The sequence below is a fragment of the Aquarana catesbeiana genome, linkage group LG01 (assembly GCF_042186555.1).
Source record: "Aquarana catesbeiana isolate 2022-GZ linkage group LG01, ASM4218655v1, whole genome shotgun sequence".
Taxonomy (NCBI): domain Eukaryota; kingdom Metazoa; phylum Chordata; class Amphibia; order Anura; family Ranidae; genus Aquarana; species Aquarana catesbeiana.
Window position 1 is genome coordinate 189,723,614 of NC_133324.1, and position 24,765 is coordinate 189,748,378.

A 24,765-nucleotide genomic window follows, 5' to 3' on the forward strand; every position below is an offset into this window, starting at 1 on the left:
CCACTGTCTCTAGGATAGAGTTGAAACCTTCCAATGGGGACACCTGTTACAGTGGCAGTGGTCAAAGAATGCATTTTCCACCTGTTGGAAAGATTTCCTCTAGATTTTTGTTGTGTCTACAGGACAGGAGGAGGCATTTCCTTCCTGTTGGAGAGATATCCAAAATAAAAATAAAAAGTTTTGGCTTTATATATACTGTAAATCAGTGGTCACCAACCAGTGGTCCATGGACCACTGATGGTCTGCAAGAAAATGTTGGTGGTCTCCAGGGGTTCTGCCACCAATCTACATTGTGGCGGATGTATGCCACCCAATGTTGTTTCCAGTGTTGTTCCCAATGCGCGCATTAATACCCGATGCCCCCTCTTTAGTTCCGACTCCTCTGAACTCAGAGGGAGGCGCCGGGAGAAATGCAGAGAGTGGCAGCGATGATCACAGACTGTAGGAGGGAGCACAGAGCTCCAGCACATGGCTGGATAAAAAGGTGAAATCCAATGATGAGTCTGTGTAAGGCAGCAGTGTGATACAGATCGTGTTAGGAGAGTAGGGGGCAGAGAACAGAGCATTGTGTGTATCAGTCAGCAGTGTGATCCTGGGGAGGGCGACAGAGAGCCGGAGCATTGTGTGTATAATGCATTTCACATTCATGTAAGGCTGGGTTCACACTACTGCGATTTGGATACGGGTTTCCCCGCATCCAATTCCCATAGCAGGAGATTGTGACTGGCTCTCTATGGAGCTGGTTCACACATCTCCGCAGCGGCTCCGGTGCGAATTGCAGATGAGTCCTGTGCGAATTTTGATCCATTTCTGGTCTGAATTCAGCAAAAAATAAATTCAGGCTGAAATCAGACCTGAAACGGTGAATGGGGACACCAGACTTCTGCTGTGAGCCGGAGTGTGCTGCAGTGTGTGTAAATCTCCTAGTATTAAATAGATTACATTATCGGTGTAGATCTTGCCTAAGGGTTGAAGAAAATGAGTTGAGGTGAATCTATGTGAAGATGTTTTTTTTATCATGATTTAAGGATAAGTTCACCTTTTAACAAAAAAGAATAAATGCACATTTTTTTGCAGTAAAAAAAAAAAATGTTTATTTATTATTTTTTTGTTTCTGGAGCCTCTAAAGCAAGAACAGCAGATCGCTGGTGCCATGCAGGTCTTCTGCAGATCTGCCAGTGTATCTGTGTGCCCATACAACCCGTACGGGCAAGCAGATGCAATCTGACAGGAAGAGAGAATAAACTACCACAGCGCTCCACAGCGCCACGATAGTTCATTGAAAACTACAAGCCGACAGCTGCAAAGGCTGCCAGACCTTGTAGTTTACTATTCACTTACATCATTTTCAACTACAATAAATTTGGTCCTGAACCATTTCACCTATTTACACAATTCAGTAAATCAGGTTCACAATGTGCGAACTAGTTTTGACTAATTTATACGGAAATTGTAACAGTGAATGGATGAGCGGGACAAAATCAATAGGTCTAAGCAGGTTGTAATTGGTGGTGTAAATCTATAATACTACCCAAGGCTCTCTAAGGCAGTTAGTGTGATTGTACAAGGGGTACTTTTATGAGTGGTAATATTGCAAAAAAGTATTTTCCAAAGAAAACTGGACTTCAACACACCACTGTAGTGTGTGGTCAGTTTTAAAAATATTATATTGTCTAAAAGTTTAAACTAAGTTCAGAAAAATAAAACTAAATGTCAGTACCCAAGAAGGTATTCTTCTGAAACAGACATTAAACATGCGAGCCACAAACTATCGGACAGCTGAGTGAAGATATGTAATAAGAAGGCTTCATATGATACTGGAATGTTCCGGATGTGTCCTCTCTAGAATCTAAGGCATGATATCTGTAGAGGTCATCCAGACCATCCTGGATGTTTTTACTCATGTATCTGAAGGCTGTGTAAGTTGACACTAAGGGCCAAGTACCATATTTGCTGTCAAGGCACCAAGAGTGGAGATGTTACCATAACAAGCAAACAAATGTTTTAGTTTACCTACACTATAAAATACCTTACTTCTGATCTGCTGTTTTTGGCAACAACCACAGTTTGTCTCCTTATACACTTGATGACCAGTGTGATCTATCTACACAAACCCACATATATGGAAATATGAGTGTGGACTCACGCCATCACTTTGTATGCAAAGGTCACTGTAAGAGCCATGTCACATAAGCCTTCCTTCCACCATCTAAAAAGCTGCAGAATTTGACTCATCAACAAGGGAGCAGCTATGGAAGAACACATCTCTGGTTTGGCCAACAAGGGCACAACATTGCGGGAACAGGTGAATGCTTTCCTAGCTACCTTTATAGGACTGCTAATGTGACATGGCCTGCTGTAGGCAACAGTATCTGTACATTTTTTACCTCGACCCCTGCATTGTGATAATGTTCAGTGAAACACGAATACAAATATACATTCTGCATATATATGGGCTAGAGACCCTTCTTATCATCAACAGACAAAAGCTAATGTGTTGAGCTAATGGCAGGGCATGCCTGGAACTGTTGTTCCACTAAGCTTGTAGATCTCTTGAGTAGATTGTGAATCTGAATGAAGCCAGTAAGAGTGAGAGGTCCTCCAGCCAGCAAACACAGCCATAATGGTGACATTTAAACCATGTTTTAGTATCAGGGTCAACGGGCGAGAAGAAAACGTCATCACAACCTTCAACTACAGTAAGTGACAACTGATGGCACATTCAGATACATTCAAATGATCTTGCTGGTCATATTTCTTGATGTTTCGGGGTTAATCTACTAAAGGCAAATAGACTGTTCACTTTGCAAGAGTTTTAACTTTGAAAGAGAGTTTTCGCTTACCTTCGTGAATGAGGTAAAGCTCTACTGACTTATGTGCAAGTAAAAATTCCTTGCACATGCTTGGTAATTCTTTTAAAGCATCTTCACCAAATCCACTAAGCTAAGAGAAGATTTCCACAAAGTAAGCATCCTATTTGCCCTTAGTAAATCAACCCTATATGCATCTAAAGTCTCTGGAACATTATCATGGTAAAATGTATTTTAATGGACACCAACAGTATTATAAAAAAATAGTAATAACAGTGTTGTTATTGGCAAAGAGATGTACAGTATATGGTGGTCTTGAAATTCCAAAAAGAAGACAATTCTTGCCAAGTTTTATTTGTCTAATACAGTAAAACCTTGGTTTGAGAGTAATTTGGTTTGAGAGCATTTTGCAAGACAAGCAAAATTTTTTATTAAATTTTGACTGGATATACAAATGATGTCTTGATATACAAGTAGCGTCATGTCACAACTGAGTATAAAACAGAACAGAGGTGCCTCTAAGTGTAACAGTTTGGTTACATTTAATGAATGTACAACATTTAGCAACTCACATGGTTAATTATTGATTAAAAGAGGCAAATCTAAGTATGCAGGCATCCGGGGTAAAGCTGTCCACATAGACCATCCACCGCACTGCCATCAACGCCATCCCTTCCACGCTGCGCTCCACAAGCGCTTCAAGTCTCGCTTTCAGATCGCTCTACTGCAGGGTAGTCTTCCTTTTCAAGATTGCAGACTGACAGCAGTGAGAGTCGGCAGTGTGGAGGATGGTCTATGTGGACAGCTTTACCCTGGATGCCTTAGATGTGCCTGTTTTAACCATCATCCACGTGAGTTGCTAAATGTTTTACCTTCATTAAATGTAACCATATTGCTACACTTAGAGACACCTCTCTTCTTTTTTATACTCTGTAGCTTCTGCTGGATTTTTCTTCTAATCCCCTATATGGAGGCTTCCATTTGTGGATGGACAATTTATGGTTACACGACCTATCACATTGCTATAATCTTTTTATATTGACTATAAACTGAAGGACTTATGAATAAATGGTTGTGGAACAAATCATTTGAGTTTCCATTATTTCTTTTGGGAAATTCGCTTTGATATACAAGTGCTTTGGATTACAAGCATTTTTTTCCGGAACAAATTATGCTCGCATTTCAAGGTTTGACTGTATGTAGTTTTTCTGTCAACTATTTTTTTTCTTCTTTTTTGCAGTATGTAGTCAACTAAATATTTTGTAATGGTTCATAAAAATATTATTCACTTTTTCACTGTATTGATCGCTGACTAAATACCTTCATTTTGCTCATCCCTTACTCTGAAAATGTAGGAAAAACATTTATTAATTGTTCTTCCTTCACTGCAGGAAAATTCCCAATTACAATAAACATTTATGGATTGCAGAGTATCCTGCCAATATAGGAGGTAAGCTATGCATGCCTATAAAGCATTTGACCAATATAGTTTCCTACAACCAAAGCTGTAAGTAGACATTTATTATAGCTTTGCTACTTTTCTTAGAACTACATCACAGGATAGTGGGAGGTGTCATGGAAATGATTACTTTACGCACCAGTGACCAACTTATACATCCTGAACCACTGAATGAAAATGCAGATTCATCTTATAAATTATTCCAGCCTGGATATAGCTGTTTTACTCAGGAGAGAGAAGCTTACCAATATGTCAATACTTCCTGAAGTCAAGTAACAGAAATTTTGTTTTTTCTTAGCAAGATATGATAATTGGATTTTGCAGTGAATATAGATTTGTTATTCACATCTGAGCAACTTGGAAATGAGTTCAGCTGTTCCAAACTAACCTGGCAAGAGTGATGCGCTCTGTCTATCTAAACAAAACTTTACTTGCACAAAGAGTGATGAAAAGCCATGCAAAAGATAAACCAGTTAGGGATTCCCAGAGCACATAAGATTATTCACAGACACACGTAGGGTATTACAGCTGTTTACACATCACACTTTTTAATGTTGCTAATACCAAGACAATCTGGGTCAAAAGCCTATTCGTTTAATGGTGCTAAAAGTAAAAGAAAGTAGATGTGTGACTTTTCACCTTACAGCAGTTTAGTGCATCTGGTACCTTACACAATTTGACAAATTGAGGGGTACACGGCTAGCAGTGATTCCATATTATAGCCACAGAAATATTCAGAATGGCAAAAAAGAACCCCAAAAAGAGCTACTGAGTTTCCTTTATAAAAAAGCAGAAGGTGCAAAAAAAAAAAAAAAAGCATATCCAATGACATTTCAGGGCCAGGCCAGACCCATTTCTCAAGGTGTCAGACACGTCTGTCTCTATGGGCAAGGGGTGCGGCATGACCCCAAATTGTTAGTGGATATGTGATTTTTGCACTTTACTTTTCTGCACTTTACTGTATAATAGAACATCAATAATTCTTTTTGTTCAAAATTGCTTTTATTGTTTAGGAAACACATACATGCTATATCTGTAACATTAATGGCATTAAAGACGTTGCAAACACTTACATATACCAAATCCTTCTACATACTGTAAGTTGTACTTGTTTATCTGAAACAGGGGTCTCAAACTGGCGGCCCTCCAGCTGTTGCGCAACTTCAATTCCCAGAAGGTATTGCAAGGCTAACAGTTACAAGCATGACTCCCACAGGCAGAGGCATGATGGGTCCTGTTTAGTTTCGCAACAGCTGGAGGACTGCCAGTTTGAGACCCCTGCTCTACAGTATTTAAAACGCAGATTTTACACAGATTTTTTTTTTCCAATATAGTTTATTAGGTTTTTAACAGGTTACATAGTAGATAAACAAGCAGTTTAGTTGCATAATGGTGGTCAACTGTTAGAACCTTTTTTAGATAATAAAGATAGGAAAGGAGAAAGAAAAGAAGATACGCAAAGAAGGCAGGGAAAGGTTGAAGCAAACCAGGGAGGGAGGTCTAGAGTCCATCCCCTCCTGTTTTATCCCAGGGGTACAGGGGTGATTAGATTTTTTTTAAAGCAAGGTGCAGTGATCTATAGCTACCTACTACTGAGTTTAGTGAGTACAGTCCTAAGCTCTGATTGAAAGAAAAGAAACACATCCCCTTCGTACAGTACAACGAAAGTATGCACAGCTGTGGCTATCAAACACAGGCTGTGTGCTAGAGCTCTCCTCCCCCATCACCAATTATCTCTTGGATTTGGGAAAAGCTGTCAGAAGTGACTTATACAGATAACAGAGAAATGAGGCAGCCAGTGCCACTGATAGAAATCATGGGGCCCCGTAAAGCCTACCTGACTGGGCTGCCTTCAGCCCCACCCTCAACCCCACCTCTGGCCCTACCCCAAACCACCGCCTTATATGTAGTGCTGCTTTTACTAACAGATCAGTCTGTTTTTTAATCCCTACTTTGCAGTGAGGCGAAATAGCCAGATCGCTGATCTGTGTACAGAGCATGCAGTAAAGTCAGTATAACTGGCAGAAGATGCAGATATGTAGGCTCACAATATGCCTGGCTCTTTTACGTTTGGAAAATTTCTACTGCCATCAGAACCTTATCACACAGGTATTTTGTTACATGACAGGGTCTGTTAAAAAAATTCAGGAATGACAGAAATATGTAATCAGCCATTGCTGACCATTGCTTTTAAAAATGCTAGTTGCTTAGTAGGCACATGATGCATTTGCGTCAATTCAGAAACCTCCAGCAAAACTAATTAAAGTGGGCCTTATATTACAAGCAAGGTTTGCTTGTTTATTTAGGGCCCCTTCAACATGCCACATTTAAAAAAAAAACTTGTGGGCAAAAAAAAGGTAATTTACATAAAAAACATACTAAACCCACAGCCTATATGTGCTCAATCCACGATCCCTCTGCTCCCTGTCAGCTGTCTCTCCTTGCCGCCACTGCTGTCACCCGCCTCACATAAGCCTTTTGATCTCGGCTACTGAATGGGGACCTGAGCGGAGGAAGATCACTCTGCCAGGGTAGGCATTGGGTAGTCGCAGAAGCAGGCAGCCGGGACTATGGCACAGCAGCATGCGAAGCGGGCGTGGAATGCACATGAGCCCGAAATTGGAAAAAAAGTCCCTCGACTGCTCCACCTCCACCATCCCATCATCAGAGAGGGGCCCTAGAAATAGGAGTATACAAACACCCCCTAAGCTAGTAGAAGAAGATGAGCAGGGGTGTATTTTAGAAAGTGTTTACCCCTTTTGTTAGGACAGCGAGTATTTAAACATAGTTTACAACTGACTGATGAGCTGCCAGCACAATACAGACAGGGTTACTCTACAGCCCCCTCCTAAACAGTACAGTACATAGAGCTTAGTAGGATTTTTAAGCAAGTAAAAAGCACTTACAAAGATAACCAGTAGTGTTGGGCAAATGGTTCGGCCCAAGCATGAATTCGTGTCGAACATTGGCTGTTTGCCCTGTTCGGGGAACATCTGAATTTGCAGGGTGTTCAGCGGGTGCTTGCCCAATCAGTAAAAGCTGGTTGTTAAGGAGAAGCCGGCCATGGCAACCTTAACAACCAATGAGTCATCAGCTGTCAACGGGCTTCCCTGCTGACACAGCACCTTGTAAAGTCAGCGACCCAGCATGCACCGGTCCGTGATGTCACAAGGGGGTTGATGCTACCAAGTGATATCGCCAGGTGGCCCCGCCCTTACCTACATAACAACTGTCAAAGGGAGGAGGAGGCATTCGACGGTAGGCCCGCCAATGAAGGCGGAGCCCCTTTTTTTCTCCGTTCTTTTTCAGGTGCCGCGGGCGACGTGATTGACAATGGCTTTACATCAGGGGACACTGTTTTTTACACAGTTTTTTTATTTTTTAATACAGGAATTGTCAAAAACTGTCTCTGTGTTTTTATTACTTTTTTACACTTTTTTGGTGAATGGGTATACCCATTACTTATACCCCATACTTACTTACATAGGAAGGGGGGCTGGGACTTCGGGGCTCCCTTCCAGATTCCGATAAGCCCCCACCCACAGACCCCCACAACCACAGCCCAGGGTTGTAGGGAAGGGCCCCCCACCCCAAAGCACACCCCCCCACCATGTTGAGGGCATTTGGCATGGGGACCACACGTTATCTTTTTGTTTATTTTATTTTTTCAATAGCCAGGTGCCGTCAATTGCAACCGCAAGTCAATTTAAATTTGATTTGACTCAGTTTTTTTTTTGTTTTTTTAGAAATTTCATTTTTGCTGCAGCATGTTCTATGCATGCCACAGATGCACCACTTTACAGGCAGACTAAGGGGACCCCCAGGCACTATATTTTAAGGAATTTTTCATTTTTAATGTTGCACTTTAAGCATCATTAAAATCACTACTTCCTAAGTGAGGTCCGCTCACTGCTGCAAAAATTAAAAGCCAGCAGCTGCACATACTGCGGCTGCTGACTTTTAATAATCAGGCACTTACCTGTCCTGGAGTCCAGTGATGTCGGCACTGCAGCTGATGTTTCCATCAGCTGTCGGGTGCATGCCACTTCCATTGCGAGTAAGGGAACCCAGGAGTGAAGCCTTACGACTTTACGCCGGGAACCCTACTGTACATGCACTCTGCTCCTCTCTACTACTGGCCCGGCGGCCGGGGAAAGAGGAGGGAGGAGGAGGGAGCCCTAGCGGTGATATCAATACCCGCGACTGAGGCTCCCAGAAGTGGGAAAAGGATACCTGTGAAAGACAGGTATGCTGTCCTGCCTCCCCCCGAAAGGTGCCGAATGTGGTACCGGAGGGGGGGAGGAGTACAACAAGCGGAAGTTCCACTTTTGGATGGAACACCGCTTTAAAAACCATTGCTTTATTAAAAAAAATGTTTGCATTGATACATGTCCCCCAGGGCAGTACCCGGACCCCCATACCCCTCTTATGGCTAATTACTTGCATATAAGCCTTCAAAATGAGCACTTTTGATTTTTCCTGTTCGGCTCCCATGGACTTCAATGGGGTTAGCCGTTTGGGATAGAACTTTCCCTCTGTTTGGGAGTTCTGCTGCAAACTGAACAGGGGGGTGTTCCGCCCATCTCTAGTAACCAGTGATGTTTGAATACATTTTAGGTTATGTTTGTTAATGGAAACATGTAACAAATTTAAAGTAGGTGTTATCCCAATTTAGTCGTCAAAGTGGAAATACATATTCTTACGGCATATTAGTTTAGAAAGGGTTTGCATAAAGTAAGGACTCTTTTGTGTTACTACTGTTGTCCCAATCAAATGGGGAATTTCAACTTTTCTCACAAGCTTTGCAAAGACAGAAGAGTTTCAGTTCTTACAATGTATCAGAAATTGTGTATCAGAAAACAGCCAATTCCGGTTTTGGTAGTGAGCAAAAGTAGCAAAGGTAATATTTCTTCTGTCCTGTTAATGCTGCCATTTTACTTGTAGCTGCATTGTAACATGCAATATTTCCATTGTATACGTTGATCTTGTAAACCAACTTGCCATCAAGTCCAGATCCAACATACTTCTAACATTGAATGAAAATGAATTTTACTAGCCCTGGGGCACTTAACTGATTGACAGTCTTTACAGATGGTAAGCCAAAGCACAGACTGTTAACTAACTACATAATAAAAGCAGGGAAAGTTGAAATGTCTAGGGTACATAACAGTGATATGTTCTAACCCAAGGTGACTGCACATCAAAGAGAGAGGTGAATCTGAGGTGAGCACATAGCTACAGGCAGTAATGGATATTGTGTCAGCCTTCCATTTCTTCTTGTTTAAACTTCTGACAATGGCTGTGATTAGTCAGCAACACACCAGTGTTCAGCCAGCCCGCATGGCACAAGCTCATACAGCTAATTTAAATGAAGAGTAGTGGATGCAAGTGAGGCATATCAGAGACACAATGCACTGTATGTGAAAAAAAAAAACTCAGCATGGATCTTCAAAAAGGCAAGATAAAAAGATCAATCATGCAGCGGAAATAAGATTCTACAGTAACAGGGCCAAAATACATAACATGCTAATTACAAGCCTAATCATTTGAAAATTACACCACTGAAAACTCAAATCTCAGATCTGGCAAGTATATGTTCAAAGAGACGGCTAGCCAAACTGACATATCTAGAGTCTAGTGATTTCAAGTTTTGACCAGTCTTCTGGCATTTACTAGCCTTTGCTCTGGTCTTTGCTGCATGCTTCTCAGTCGAATGTTCAAAAAAGTTTTTGTTAAAATATTGCCTAAAGTAGCCACAAATGAATTCTAAAGCCTTGTACACACGATCGGATTTTCCGCAGACAAAACCTTGGACTTTTGTCCGAAGGCGTGTGCCTGGATTTTGTCTTGCATACAAACGGCAAGGAATTGTCGGCCAACAAACACGAACGTAGTGACGTACTACATGGTTTTTCAGCTCTTTAGCGCCACCCTTTGAGCTCTTTCTGCTAATTTCATGTTAGTAGAAGTTTGATGAGTGTTGATTCGCGCTTTTCATCTTGCGCTTTTCAGTTCATGCTTTTCATTTCGCGCTTTTCAGTTTGCGCTTTTTATTTCGTGCTGTTAAGTTTGTTTCTGAATGGCCGTTCATCAACCATAATAATGTGTTATTTATTATTGGCCTTGGAGTTATTGCTTTGACCCAAGTCCAGTCCAGGAACAGGAGGAGGAGGATTTCTTGGACCAAAAATTGGTTGATTTATTAATCGTGACCAATTATATCATATGCCTTTGCTGCGGGAGCTCCAGGAGAATAATCCAGATGATTTTCAGAATTATCTCCGGATGATGGACCCCTGCTTTCACCAGCTCTTGGCAATGCTGACCCCCTATATTAAGAAGCAGGACACATGCATGAGGCTCTCTTTTTGGTTGAATAATAATGATTTGATTTGTTATATTTTCTATATTTTTGGATGCATAGAATGCACTTTCTGGTTAAGTTCTATTGGCAGATAGCATGTCTAACTTTATTTGTTTTCTTTTTTTTATGCACAATAACAAAAATGTGTAGAATAATATTTGGCTATGTGTTTTACTTCAAATGACAGTTTGGGAGTAGGCAGTTACATTTAAAAAAATACAATGTAAAATTGACAAGGGACACCAACATAGTTGTATCTTTGATCTTACAAACTACAGGATAATGATGTTGTGGTAACTTGCCCAAAAAAAAAAAAAAAAAGCATTATAATATTATTCTTTATATCACTAGAAAAAAAAAGCCTTTCAAAATTTGTTTGCAATAACTCCGTCAGTATCACCAGCAAAGCAGCTTCATTATTATCCCATTAAAGAAGAAGAGAATGTGCGCTGCATTTAGAGATTTCATATCTATTATGGTTGACAGATATGTGTTATCATCACACATGCACAAATTTTCTGTTTAAATTGCTTCAACAGCCCCCAATACAGCTCCATTGCACCACTAGAACACATCGCAGCTGTCTGGCTGCTATTAGTATTATTACACCATGGTATAAAAGGTTTGTTCCTCATTTTAGAATAGTAGGTAGTGCCATACAAATTACTGTATTCTTTTTTGCCTTTGGGTCCCCAGCACAGAGCTGCTTGTTTTACAGAATAGATAAAGTATGCAGTGCATCCTGAAAGTATTCACAGTGCTTCACTTTTTCCACATTTTGTTATGTTACAGCCTTATTCCAAAATTGATTAAATTCATTATTTTCATCAAAATTCTACAAACAATACCCCATAATGACAACGTGAAAGAAGTTTGTTTGAAATCTGTGCAAATTTATTAAAACTAAAAAACAAAAAAATCACATGTACATAGGTATTCACAGCCTTTGCTCTATACTTTGTTGAAGTACCTTTTGGCACTAATTACAGCCACAAGTTATTTTGCATATGATGCTATAAGCTTGGCACTCCTATTTTTAGGCAGTTTCTCCCAAACTTCTTTGCAGAACCTCTCCATCAGGTTGGATGGGGAGCGTCAGTGCACAGCCATTTTCAGATCTCTCCAGAGATGTTCAATCGAGTTCATGTGTGGGCTCTGTTTGCGCCACTTAGGGTGCTTAGGGTCATTGTCCTGTTGAAAGATGAACCTTCGCCCTAGTCTGAAGACCAGAGTACTCTGGAGCAGGTTTTCATCAAGGATGTTTCTGTATATTGCTGCATTCATCTTTACCTTGATTCTGATTAGTCTCCCAGTTCCTGTCGCTGAAAAACATCCCCACAGCATGATGCTGCCACCCCCATGCTTCACTGTAGGGATGGTATTGGCCAGGTGATGAGCGGTGCCTGGTTTCCTCCAGACCTGACGCTTGCCATTCTGGCCAAAAAGTTCAATCTTTGTTTAATCAGACCACAGAATTTTGTTTCTCATGGTCTGAGAGTCCTTCAGGTGCCTTTTGGCAAACTCCAGGTGGGCTGTCATGTGCCTTTTACTGAGGAGTGGCTTCTGTCTGTCCACTCTATCATACAGGTCTGATTGCTGGAGTGCTGCAGAGATGGCTGTTCTTCTGGAAGGTTCTCCTCTCTCCACAGAGAAACGCTGGAGCTCTTGCAGAGTGACCATCCAGTTCTTGGTCACCTCCCTGACTAAGGCCCTTCTCACCCGATCACTCAGTTTGGCTGGGGGGGCCCACTTTAGGAAAAGTCCTGGTGGGTCCAAACGTCTTCAATTTACGGATGATGGAGGCCACTGTGCTGCAGAAATTGTTCTGTATTCTTCCCCAGATCTGTGCCTCGATACTATCCTGTCTCAAAGGTCTACAGACAATTCCTTGGACTTCATGGCTTGGTTTGTGCTCTGACATGTACTGTTAACTGTAGGACCTTATATAGACAGGGGTGTGCCTTTCCAAATCATGTCTAATCAACTGAATTTACCACAGGTGGACTCCATTTAAGTTGTAGAATCTCAAGGATGATCAGTGGAAACAGGATGCACCTGAGCTCAATTTTGAGTGGCATTGTAAATCTGTGAATACTTATGTACATGTGATTTTTTTTTGTTTTTATATTTTTAATAAATTTGTAAAGATTTCAAAATTCTTTCATGTTGTCATTATGGGGTATTGTTTGTATAATATTGAGGAAAATAATGAATTCAACCATTTTGGAATAAGGCTGTAACATAACAAAATGTGGAAAAAGTGAAGTACTGTGAATACTTTCCAAATGCACTGGACTATTACATAGCCATTTAATCTAAACAGCATAAAGCGGTTTTATGCATATTGGATATTGTATTCTATGTAGGCATAGTAAGGCTTGTTACCCAATGACCTACCCATACATAGGCTGGTTTATGTGCATCAAGCTGATATCAAAGATTTCAGACCACATAAGACTAACAGAAAAGGCCAAGTTTCTTAAAAAGTATCTGATGTTTTTTGACTTAGCAATAAAACAGACAACTGGCTGGGCTCCAAGTGCGTCAACCCTACCTCTAGATTGTAAGGAACAAAAGCATGGTAACATTAACAAAATGTAGTCAGAGCCCTGTAGAAAATAGCTACCTTAAACACCTAACAGTAAATGTTAGAAAATTCCAACCTTAAACAATTGGCTTTACCTCAGTATCCTTTTTATAGATTTAAGGCCAATGACCTCCACTGCTCATAAACTTGTGTCAACATATTAGCTTGTTTTCTATACATCCTTGTTAAAGGCTAATAAATCTGAAACATCAAGTCTTTCTGTGGGTGTCATAAAATGACCAATTAAAACCAGCAAGTCAAGTTTATGCAGCTGTCAGTACATATCATTACTGCACAGCAGAATATGGCTGTCAGCAAATACAAAATATTACCAATGCAATGTGCATCTGGATTGTAGGAGGGGAGAAGGCAATACATGCACAATTAGCTCTAATGATTGCATTGAATCTGTGTGGGTTTTATTGTTAGAGTCATTAATAGGGTCTGTCTCTGGACTATTTATTTTAGGAAAAATCTTCCCATACGGTTATATGTGCACATATTTTATGTTATTTACCTGTAAAACCCTCCCTTGTGCAGACACCTAAAAGCCTGAAAATGCTGCTGGGCACCGCCGTCTTGGATGTGATGTCAGCAGCCCCAGTGGACTCAAGAGACACTCTATAGCAGGGGTGTCTAACTCAATTTCATTGCAGGCTGCAGTATGGTTGCCCTCAAAGGGCCAGTTGTATCTGTAAGATTATTTACTGTGCCTAATCTTTTCCATATTAAATATTCGCCTCTGCATTTGATTATTACTGGTTTTAGTAATAACTTAAGTAATAACTGGACTGCAGGGTTTAGGGGTGCTCTACATACAGAGTGCAGGATTCAGGAGCGTGTACATACAGAGTGCAGAGTTCAGGAGTGCATTGCATACAGAGTGCTGGGTTCTGGAGTGCTTTGTGTACAGAGTGCAGAGTTCTATAGTGCGTTATGTACAGAGTGTAGAGTTCAGAATTATGCTATGTACAGGGTGCAGAGTTCAGGAGTGCGCTACATACAGAGTGCAGAGTTCAGGAGTGTTCTACATACAGGGTGCAGAGTTCAGGAGTGTGCTACATACAGGGTGCAGAGTTCAGTAGTGCGCTACATACAGGGTGCAGGGTTCAGGAGTGCATTGCGTACAGAGTGCAGAGTTCTGTAGTGTGTTATGTACAGAGTGCAGAGTACAGGATTATGCTAGGTACAGAGAGCAGAGTTCAGGAGTGCGCTACATACAGAGTGCAGAATTCAGGAGTGCATTGCGTACAGAGTTCAGGAGTGCGTTGCGTACAGAGTGCAGAGTTCTGGCGTACACTAGGTTCAGGAGTGAGTTACATTCAGAGTTTAGGAGTATGCTACGTACAGAGTACAGAATTCAGGGGTGTGCTGTGCACAGAGTGCAGGGTTGAGGAGTGCACTATGCACAGTGTGAGAGGCTGTCCACATCTCATTTCTACCCCTTCTCCTCAGCTCTGAGCTCTGCACCACTCTCCCCCATTCCCCCCCTCTACACACATCTCCCCCACACCTCTACAGCCCTTATACCCCCCCTCCACCCAAAAACTTCCTCGCATCTCTACTCTCTACTACCTGGACTGGCTCTAGTACCTCACTTTGTAGGCGGCCAAAGTACCAGTGTAGGCATCTCTAGTACCAGTATAGGTGGCTCCACCTCACCTTGCAGGGAGATAATTCGGTCTGTCAGATTCTGGGGATCTGTCCCTGCCATGCCCCGCTGTGAGTGCCTGCAGGCATCTGTTAAGTGTCCCGCAAGCCACCTAGAGCAAAGTTGTCCTTGTAAACACATAAGGCCTCCTTGCTTACAACAGACAGCAGGGAGCGGAGGGGGAGAGCGGTTCTGCCAAGTTCCAGCTGAAAAACTGGGTGCAAGGGCCACATGACATGGCCTGGTGGGATGGAATCGGCCCTTAAGCCTTGTGTTTGACATATGTGCGATAAAGTAGACACGGCATGCTGAGAGGCTGAGCCAGCTGCTGTTCATACATCTGGGTGGATCATGAAAATATGATCAGGATCCTTCCAGAGGCTGGAGTGGCCAAAACAGCTTTGGTAACACTTCTCCTTTAAGAAAATGCAATTTTGAACCTCCATGGGAATCTGACTGGTTGTTAAAGGTAAATAACAACAGTCCTGAGTAATAAAAAATGGATGAACTGTATGTTGATGCCATAGATATATATATAGCATAATGATGATTCAACACTTGTTAAAGCCAATTTTGCTTCTTTTACCAGAGCTCAAACATTACAGATAGACAATAAACTGGTAAAGCACTTACATTAACGTTTTGTGTATTCGCTCAATGGCATCTTCCAGGTCTTCTTTCTGGTCAGGCACAAAGCGGTATTCCGATACATATCCCGCAGTGTTCTTAAATGGATCATAGTCACCAAGTTCCGCTAGAACAGACAGACGATACAATTAATTTTTGAACATTATTCAGTGTTATCATTTCCAGGAAAAACACACACACTGCCTGCAGGCCACTTCAAAGAGCATGTTGCAGAACTGATAATAGGAAATTGGGATGTCTCCATTAGCGCCTTTTTTTCACATAAAATCACCTCAGTACGGAACAGAGAGCTATACAAACAAAGCAGCTGCCATTACAATTGGGTAAATATGAATATAAAAACAAAGCCAAAAGAAGCGACAAAACCATCATTTGGTAAATTGAGTTCACTTTAATAACTGCTGTGGGAGAAAATGAACATATACTGTAATTTTGTCTGTAAGGTAAAGAAGTCATTTCTGTGCTACAAATAAAAATGAAAGAAACTGATATGATGATACACCAATTACCCAGACAGTAAATCGAAGATAAAATCAATGTAATTTTGAAAAACTGTCTGCAAAAAACTAAAACCGAAAATGTTGCACGTTTTCCAAACTTAACTACCTTTTTGTGAAAAAAAAATGAGGCAAATAAAGAAAAATATATACCAATTGCAATTGCTATACAAGCCACATTGTAATGTATTGTTATCAAAATGTACCTTTCCTTGTCAATTTGCAGCAACTGTAATTTTCTGTAAAATTCAATGCAATATGGCAACCTGGAGGATTTCCGTATACAGTTGGTGTACAGAACTTCCCCAGAAATGTCATTCCCTGCTTGTGTGTTTGGCTCACTATTTTTCACAAAAGTCTGCACTAAGACACAAATAAAATTTTAGGCATCCTCTGAAAAAGGTAGTAGATAGTAGAATAAACATATCCACTTGCTGACTGTCGTGTGTATATATACAGCCTGTCGGCAAGTAGTAGCTGCAGCCATGATCTTGGTAACATTTTTTTTCAGCCAGCAACTGGCTGTTTTGTAAAAGTGATCTGGGCGGCTTCACAGCTACCTGATCCTTTTTACAAAACTGTAAAGGGCCTCCCTGCTTCCACCACCACTTGTGGTGCTTCCTAGGCTCTCCCTGTCCTCCCAGGACCCCGGTAAGGGGCCAGAATGTCTTCACACAGAGGAGATGGAGGAACATCTCCTCCTCAATCTCCCTGGTGGTGAATGAACCTGGAAGAACCAATAATTTTGTCACTTCTGGCTTCAGAGCTGTCATTTCCTGGCTGCCAGGTAAGCAGCTAAACAAGCCCAATCTGTACTCTCTTAGTTACTTTGGAGGGAAGGGATATCAGGGGTCTAACAGACATCAGGGGTCTAATAAGTAGGATTCATTTATTTATTTTTGGCAAACTCCAGTCTTCATACCTCAAATTTGTTTTTAAAAAGCTAAATAGAGTTATCACATTGTTACATTATTTGGGCAGGGAAACAAACCCCCTGGCTGGCAAAAGTAGCTCTACATAATACCCTCACCCTTGGGGGGGTCTCATATTCATTTCTTATTGTACCACTGGGGGGGCAATCTTAGTTACTGGGCGTTGGTGGTTTGCTCAACTCCATGACTACGCTGTGGTTACATTGGAATCTGGGTTCTTGAGCTCATATTTGGAACTGAATAACCTACCATTCTGTGGTCCCAGATCCAATGCAGCCTTTACTATCCCTATGAAATTCACAATGGTGGTTTGGCGCCAGGCTCCCACGAGGTATTATGCTTCTGTTTCATTCTTTCCTCATACTCCGTTATGAGGGAATCAAAACTTTTCCCATCTATGCACAATACTGGACCCACAGCTTTGAAAAAGCTACAGTATCAAACGTATGCATCACATTTTTACCCCACAGAGGCTGTCTAGCATCTACCGCCCAAGCCACAGACCGATGTGGGTTTACTGGATGATTGGAGGGGAGTGGTGTCCACTGCCCATGCAGTGGCGGGGTTGGCAGTCCCTGCAAATCCTCTTATATTTCTCCTGGGAATTACCAATAACCTTGGAATCTCATTATGTCAAATGGTTGCCTTTTTTGCCAACTTTTGAAAAGAATGGAAATCACCCTCACCACCCACTAATGCTGAGTGGAAGACAGCGATTATTAATGTCTTACATATAGAAAAGCTCACCTATGCTAGTCATAATTATGTAGAGAAATTCAATAAAATCTGGGCTAATTGGATAGATGCTGAAGGCATAACTGTGAGATGGAGGATATCCTGCTTTTTCTTTTCGAAATCGTATTTCGGCATTCTCTGACATGCTGACATTGCCCTGATGTACTGTCCTTTGTTCATTATATCTTTCACCAGGGTATGCATGCATTGTTCTCCTTTCACCCCCACCCCCTCCGTCCCAACCTACCTCATCTTCCCTTTTACCCACTCTCCCTCTCACTGTGAATGCATTTCCTTGAGATGGTGAACTACACTAATGGATGATAATTACAACTGCTGTTTTTAATGTACTCTTTGTTTGCTCATTGGCAACATCTCTCTTCTTTTATATTTATTTTAGCTTTGTTTTGTACTTATCATATGTGTTCTGATGTACTCTACTTTGTATGGCTTTGTACTAATACTCAATAAACATTTCACTGACAAACAATAAATAAATGGGGCTACAAATGCAATTGGAGCTTTATAAAATACTATACAGTACTTTGGCACTATAGATTGCATTGCACTATAAACAAAATATATATATTTGTTGACAAATTTAGTATGATATAACACAATTCATAGCCTTAACCTGTAAAACAATGAAAATGTCATCTGTCTCAAAGGGAAGAACAATATGCTCTATTACTAGACAATAAAGTACACCATTCCCTCAAAAAATGCATACACAATGTAATATATACATATGGACACGACATTGCAAATGGTTTACAAACAAGAACTACCAGTTGGAAAGGATCCTGGTCCTATCACATCCATTCTGTATTATCAGCATTTAAATAAATCATGACCTTACAATGTTGAAATTAAAAAAACATAACCATTCCACAACAAAAATCAAAAGTATCTCCAATGGTTGTTCAACTTGAATCGCTATTATACACATCCCATCCCAAAGTGATCAGAGAAAATGAATATTTACTATGATTGTTAGCTTCATCTAGTGGTCGTAATGCAGCATTTTCACTCTATTTAATCTATTCTCTATGAATAAATAACACTGGACCTGGAGAGAAGAAGAGAAGCCTAATAACGTTCTGTTTTGCCCCCACAGAAAAAAAAGAACAAGCAGTTTCACTGGATGGATAGCTCTGAAAATTTTTCATAAATACACTCCTTGGCGTGAAGATATAGGCAAGTCGGCTCTGGCCAAAACAATCAGGATTTTGTCCTTCTCAAAAATAAAATGCATTTTTTGAAAGGATAAAGGGCACTCTTCAATATCTTAATAAATGTTAGGCGGCTAGAGCTTACAATACCCATGCTTATCATTCCTTCCTACCTCAATAAAAAATATATAAAGGGATAAAAAAAGTGTAGGTGCTGTCTCCAGCATTTCTTAGGCTAGATTTGTACTATCTCGTGGATTGACATTTTAGCATTATTTGCGGGAGATGCACTGAAAGGTTGTTTGTGGAAGATAAAAACACAGCTTCAAAGTTCTATTTATTTGAAGAAAAAGCTTTATGATTGAAGAAGGTTAGAAGGCTGGAATTGCATTATAGTGGAGTCTGAGAGAAGAGAAAGTTTCGTGTATTAAATCTTCTTTTGAAGGATCCTTCCTTTAACACTGTAGAACTCTAGCTTTTCTTTTTGGGTGAAGGTACCTCAATGCTAGTTTGAAGGGAAAGATTCCAGATAGAATAGTAGGCGCTTATTTGTATTTGCTCCCTATTGTATGTTTGTATGCTCTCTTTCAAAGACGGATTGTATTTTCCAGCTACTTTCTGCCCACATAAATCTGTCGCTTTTTGTTATCTGATGCAGAAAAGTGCTACTATCCTCATTGAAATTTCTCATGTTTGTGTCCTTCAGCCACCCATCCAGGCTGTAATGCATGAAGAAAGAATATGACAGCATATATAGACTTTTACTCCCAGAGTAAAGCAATGTGGAGCAGGATGGTATGACCAGTTCTTAGATATGTATTATATTAAATAGGTTGGGGGCAATTAAACAGTTAAAACCTTCTTTACCTATATACATTGTAAGTTACTATTGTAAGTTACAAAATCAGGAGGCACCCATGGATTACTCAATCCTGAAATATCTTCATGAATATGGCATGCCCTGTTGGAAAATCTAAAGGAGACTGTACAATCAGATTGTAAAGGTGCATGCAGTTGGAGGGTATTCATTTAATTCAGGTTTCTCCACATCCGGCCCGCCAAGCCATTTTTTCCGGCCTGTAGCTGGAGTCCTCAGTCCTCCTGTCAGTTGTGGAACCTGTGCTGCATATTCACCCCAGCAATATGCAGCGCAGGTCCCGCAATCCCTCTTGGCGTCTCACGGTGTTGGCTGCTAGGACTGCAGGCATCCTAGGAACCAATGACGTGCTTTAGTGCAGACCTGTTGCCACCTCCCTGCTCCTGCCTTGCTGTAAAGCAGTTTCCTTCCTTCAGCCAAGTCATTTCACATACACGTGTGTACTAGCGACAGGGCGGGAGTTGGGAGGTGCAGCAGGTCTGCACAGCCAGTGTAATCAATGCCTAAGACACACAGTGGTAAAGTACACATGCAAGGGGGGACTGTGAGATGGTTACAAATGTGTGGGGGTGAGTTGAATGGCTCTAATAGGGAACGTGGGAAGGAATCAGAGGTAGCTAAATATCTGATATTAAATGTAAATGTTGTTTTATATATAATACATATATGAGATCATTTTGATGGATGCCCCCATATGAATTTTTATAGTACAATTTTTTGGTTTGGCTTGTATATATTTGTGGATAGTAGAAATCGAAGTCCCATTTTTTGTAGTCACTTGTCTACTACATTAAATGGATGCTTGCACCTACAGCTGTAAATAGGTGTCTTCACCAAATTGCTAATCATTCATAAACCTACATAGCAGGTGAGCTCCTACCCTTATATCACTCCCAAATCTCCAATATTCGCAACTTGAGCCCTCTAACTTTCACAAGGTAAGCCAGCTACCCACATGACAACATTATGGCTGCACTACAGTGCAGGATGGTGTACATGTGCCACAGCTCCGAAGCTGAAAATATTTGCAAGGCAAACCAATATTGGAGGAACATGGTTTTGGTAAGATTTTGGTACCAACTGTACCTTATGTAAACCAAATCCTCCTTTCTTCCTCAGATTCTCTTCTTTGCTCTGAAGTACAGACCTACCTGAAAAATATGCACAATTTTTTTTAAGTAATGTTAAAGGCTTTTTAAAAAAAAATAACAAACTTGTCATACTTACATGCTCTGTGGAGTGGTTTTGCACAGAGCAGCCACAATTCTCTTCTTCTTGGGTACCTCATCTGAGCTCCTGGCCCCTCTCTCTTGCCCCCAGAGCAAGCAGCTTGCAATGGGAGCACCCAAGCAAACTGCGGCTCTGCATGTTCATTCACACACAGAGCCACGGCTCAACCCTGCCCCCTCTCTCCTCATTGGCTCACTGGCTGTGATTCACAGCAGCGGGAGCCAATAGCTTCCACTGCTGTCTCAGTCAATGAGGAGGGAGAGTCCGTGTAACTTTTGGGGGGGGGGGCTGCTGCACACAGAAGGTTTTCTTACCTTCATAAATAGGATGCATGAAGGTAAAAAACTTAGAGCCTTTAGAACCACTTTAATTTCTGATGATGAGACATAACCTTTAATATCTATACCTTTATTCATATCGGATAGTACAGGTCTAGCTACACTGCCAGCCGGGCTTGAGTTCCGCCTTAAGTGCAGCCGTATTATACTACACTAAACATTGCATCCAACCTCTATTGCATCTGTTGGTTTGTAAAGGTAATATGGAGAAAAAGTAGCTGTGAAAAAAAGCACTTTTGGCTAAGCCAATCACTTTTTGTGTATTATTTTTTGTGATCTGTGTAAATTGGGGTGTGTGTCCCTTTCTCTACCAAATTTGCCCACATAGTTTGTGCATAACAGTGTTACTTTTTCTCATACTTGAAACTTGGGCATGCACAAAAAAGCAGTTACCTTTTCTGGACAGAGAAACAAACAATCAAGACTGGTACACACCCAGTGGGCTGAACAAAAAAACCGAGGAGCTTGCAGTACTAACTATGCGATGTTAGTACAACGAACTCCCCGCTGTGCTATTGTGTTCTGGTAGGCTTGTTTCTGTTGGAAAGGCTGCTGTACACACAGACCGAATGTAGGCTGGGTTCTATTGAACCAGCCAAAACCAGTCAATATTAGGCCCCTGTGTACCAGCTATTACATGGAAATCTTGCCAAGTGTATTTCTAAGAGATGTAAAAAAGGAAAGGTCATCTAACATACACCTGTTGAAGACTAAAAAAAGAGTAGACTTTATTTTTTAAGGTTGGCCAGTCATAGTTAGATGCAATGAAAAATGTTTACTTTAATGTTTTAATGTTTTAGTGTAGGAGCGCAACGTAGCCTGGCCATAGACAGTTCGAATCTGGGCCAGTTCAGCAGGAACCAGCCGAGATTTGAACCATGTATGGGCAGGCTGAATGTACCAAGTTGATCAATCCATCAACTTGGGTACAATCAGCCTGCTGGATTTTACTTGCGATTATAACTGTTTACAAGTTGTGAACAGTTGCACTGTTTTTGTATTCTGTTTTCAATTATGTGTATATACAGGGCATTTCTATGATGCTTTTCAAAGCATGCTAGGATTTCACATAAAAAAAGTCCAGTGCTGCCCTCTTGTTGGCTAACAGCTCTGATTTCCCCCTGTATTGGATTGGATTGTAATTGTACTGTCTTCCATAACGTTGTAAAGCGCTAAACTGCGGGCGCTATAAAAATCATGTATAATAATAATAATAATAATAAATAACAACTTTGTCTCTCCTAGTAAAATGGAGAGGGGTGTCACTCTTATGACTCATTCTGTTGGCTTAACACAGAACCCCTAAAATAAGAGCCTAAGAGTATAATGTAATATATAGTATAGAGAGAGAGAGAGAGAGAGAGAGAGAGAGAGAGAGAGAGAGAGAGAGAGAGAGAGAGGCAGAGACAGAGAGAGAGAGAGACAGAGAGAGAGCAATACTCCTTATTAACCTGAATAAAGAAACACAAAAATGCATTTTATTTTAAGTCATTAATATTGTATAAGAATTAAATCAACTCCAAAGCCTCCAAAGAACATTTTATCTATCGTACTTATTCAATCTAAATTATATTTCTCTTCATATAACAATTTCAATTCTCCATTCTTTCAGGTTTATTTCACAAGGAAAATTGTAAACCAAAAAGCCAAACATGCCATAGAAACCAATGAAAATGCATATCTCACAGATTGGAGTTTGGTAAACTTGAATTTGATTGGTTGCCTATTTGTTTGGAATCATATCACCTGTCTTCCTTGAATACCTTAATTGGAATGTATAGTCTTATCAATGCTTATTTTTGAAATGCATGTAAAATAGATCAACTTCATATACAGTATCTCACAAAAGTGAGTACACCCCTCACATTTTTATAAATATTTTATTATATCTTTTCATTCACAACACTGAAGAAATGACACTTTGCTACAATGTAAAGTAGTGAGTGTACAGCTTGTATAACAGTGTAAATTTGCTGTCCCCTCAAAATAACTCAACACACAGCCATTAATGTCTAAACCACTGGCAACAAAAGTGAGTACACCTCTAAGTGAAAATGTCCGTCCACACAACTGCCACTCACTGGACTCTTTTTTGGACCATTCTCTGTAAACCCTAGAGATGGTTGTCCGTAAAAATTCCAGTAGATCAGCAGGTTTTGAAATACTCTGACCAGTCCGTCTAGCACCAACAACCATACCACATTCAAAGTCACTTAAATTCCCTTTATTCCCCATTCTGATGCTCGGTTTGAACTTCAGAAAGTCATCTTCAACATGTCTAGATGCCTAAATGCATTGAGTTGCTGCCAAGTGATTTGCTGATTAGCAATTTGTGTAATTGCACAGGTGTACCTAATAAAGTGGCCAGTGAGTGTATGTTATGGACTTATTGCCTTGGAAGTTGAACGCCCTAGACAGAGCACCAGTCTCTAGCTTCTGAATCTTCAATACAGCAGTTAATCTTGGGTAAGGTGTGCTATACTGTCATCTCTATTACATAGGGAGTTCACAGAACCCCCATAGCTGTAGAGAAGATTAAGGAAAGGATGGGGGGGGGTGGCGCAGAGGATTTTGGATCTCCACTATGACAGCTGGCACCAGCAAAAGGGACACTTCTCATTAAATGTAAGTAACGTCCCTTGTGCTGATTTGAAAAAAAAAACAAAAAAACGAATCTTAGCCTTTAAAATATACTATATTTTACAATTATATTATATTATGCCTGTAAAAAATTGATAACATAATAAAAAGTTCTGATATTTTTTGCAGTAAACAGGAAACCACACACGCATGAAGTTTAGACATATTCTCCAAGTTACCATGGTAATTTTCTTTTTAGCGGTACTTACACTGGATGGAATAGGCTCCAAGTTGAGCAGCAATGTTAAACGAACAGGGTAAACGACCTTGCAAAACATCTTGTTTAACCTGCAGAAAGAACTGATACCTAGAAGAAAAAAGTGTCCTCTTCAACATATATAAATGTTGTACATATTACAAAAGTACCATATATACTCGAGTATAAGCCGAGTTTTTCAGCACTTTTTTTGTGCTGAAAGTGCCCCCCTCGGCTTATACTCGAGTCAAGCAATTTTCTGGTGCAAAGAATGACATTTTCCGAGCCAAATTTGGGGTCCTGTATCTCGAGACCACTTGGTGCTAGGAACCCCAAATTTGGTATGCAAACCCAGTGGATCTAGCACTATAACATCCAGTTGGGGTTCCTAGCACCAAGTGGCCCCGAGATATGGGGCCCCAAAGTCGGTTCGGAAAATGTCATTCTCTGCTGCAGAAAAGTGCTTGACATTTTACGAGCCAACTTTGGGGCCCCGTATCTCGGGGGCCACTTGGTGCTAGCCTTGGATATGTTGTAGTGCTAGTTCCACTGGGTTTGCACACCAAATTTGGGGTTCATAGCACCAAGTGGCCCTGAGATACGGGGCCCCAAATTTGGTCAACTGTGTC

At 40.8% G+C, this 24,765-nt stretch overlaps 1 protein-coding gene across 2 annotated transcripts in view; it reads right to left on the bottom strand.

Annotated features, from left to right (window-relative positions):
• Positions 1-24,765, bottom strand: part of EPB41L4A (erythrocyte membrane protein band 4.1 like 4A) — a 411,842-nt gene that overhangs the window by 180,402 nt on the left and 206,675 nt on the right. For both annotated transcript variants that reach the window (XM_073624611.1, XM_073624610.1), the window contains 2 exons: positions 24,150-24,247; positions 15,505-15,625 (listed from right to left, as the gene is read on the bottom strand). In XM_073624611.1, coding sequence (XP_073480712.1) covers positions 15,505-15,625; positions 24,150-24,247 — 219 coding nt within the window. The remainder of the gene's footprint in view (positions 1-15,504; positions 15,626-24,149; positions 24,248-24,765) is intronic.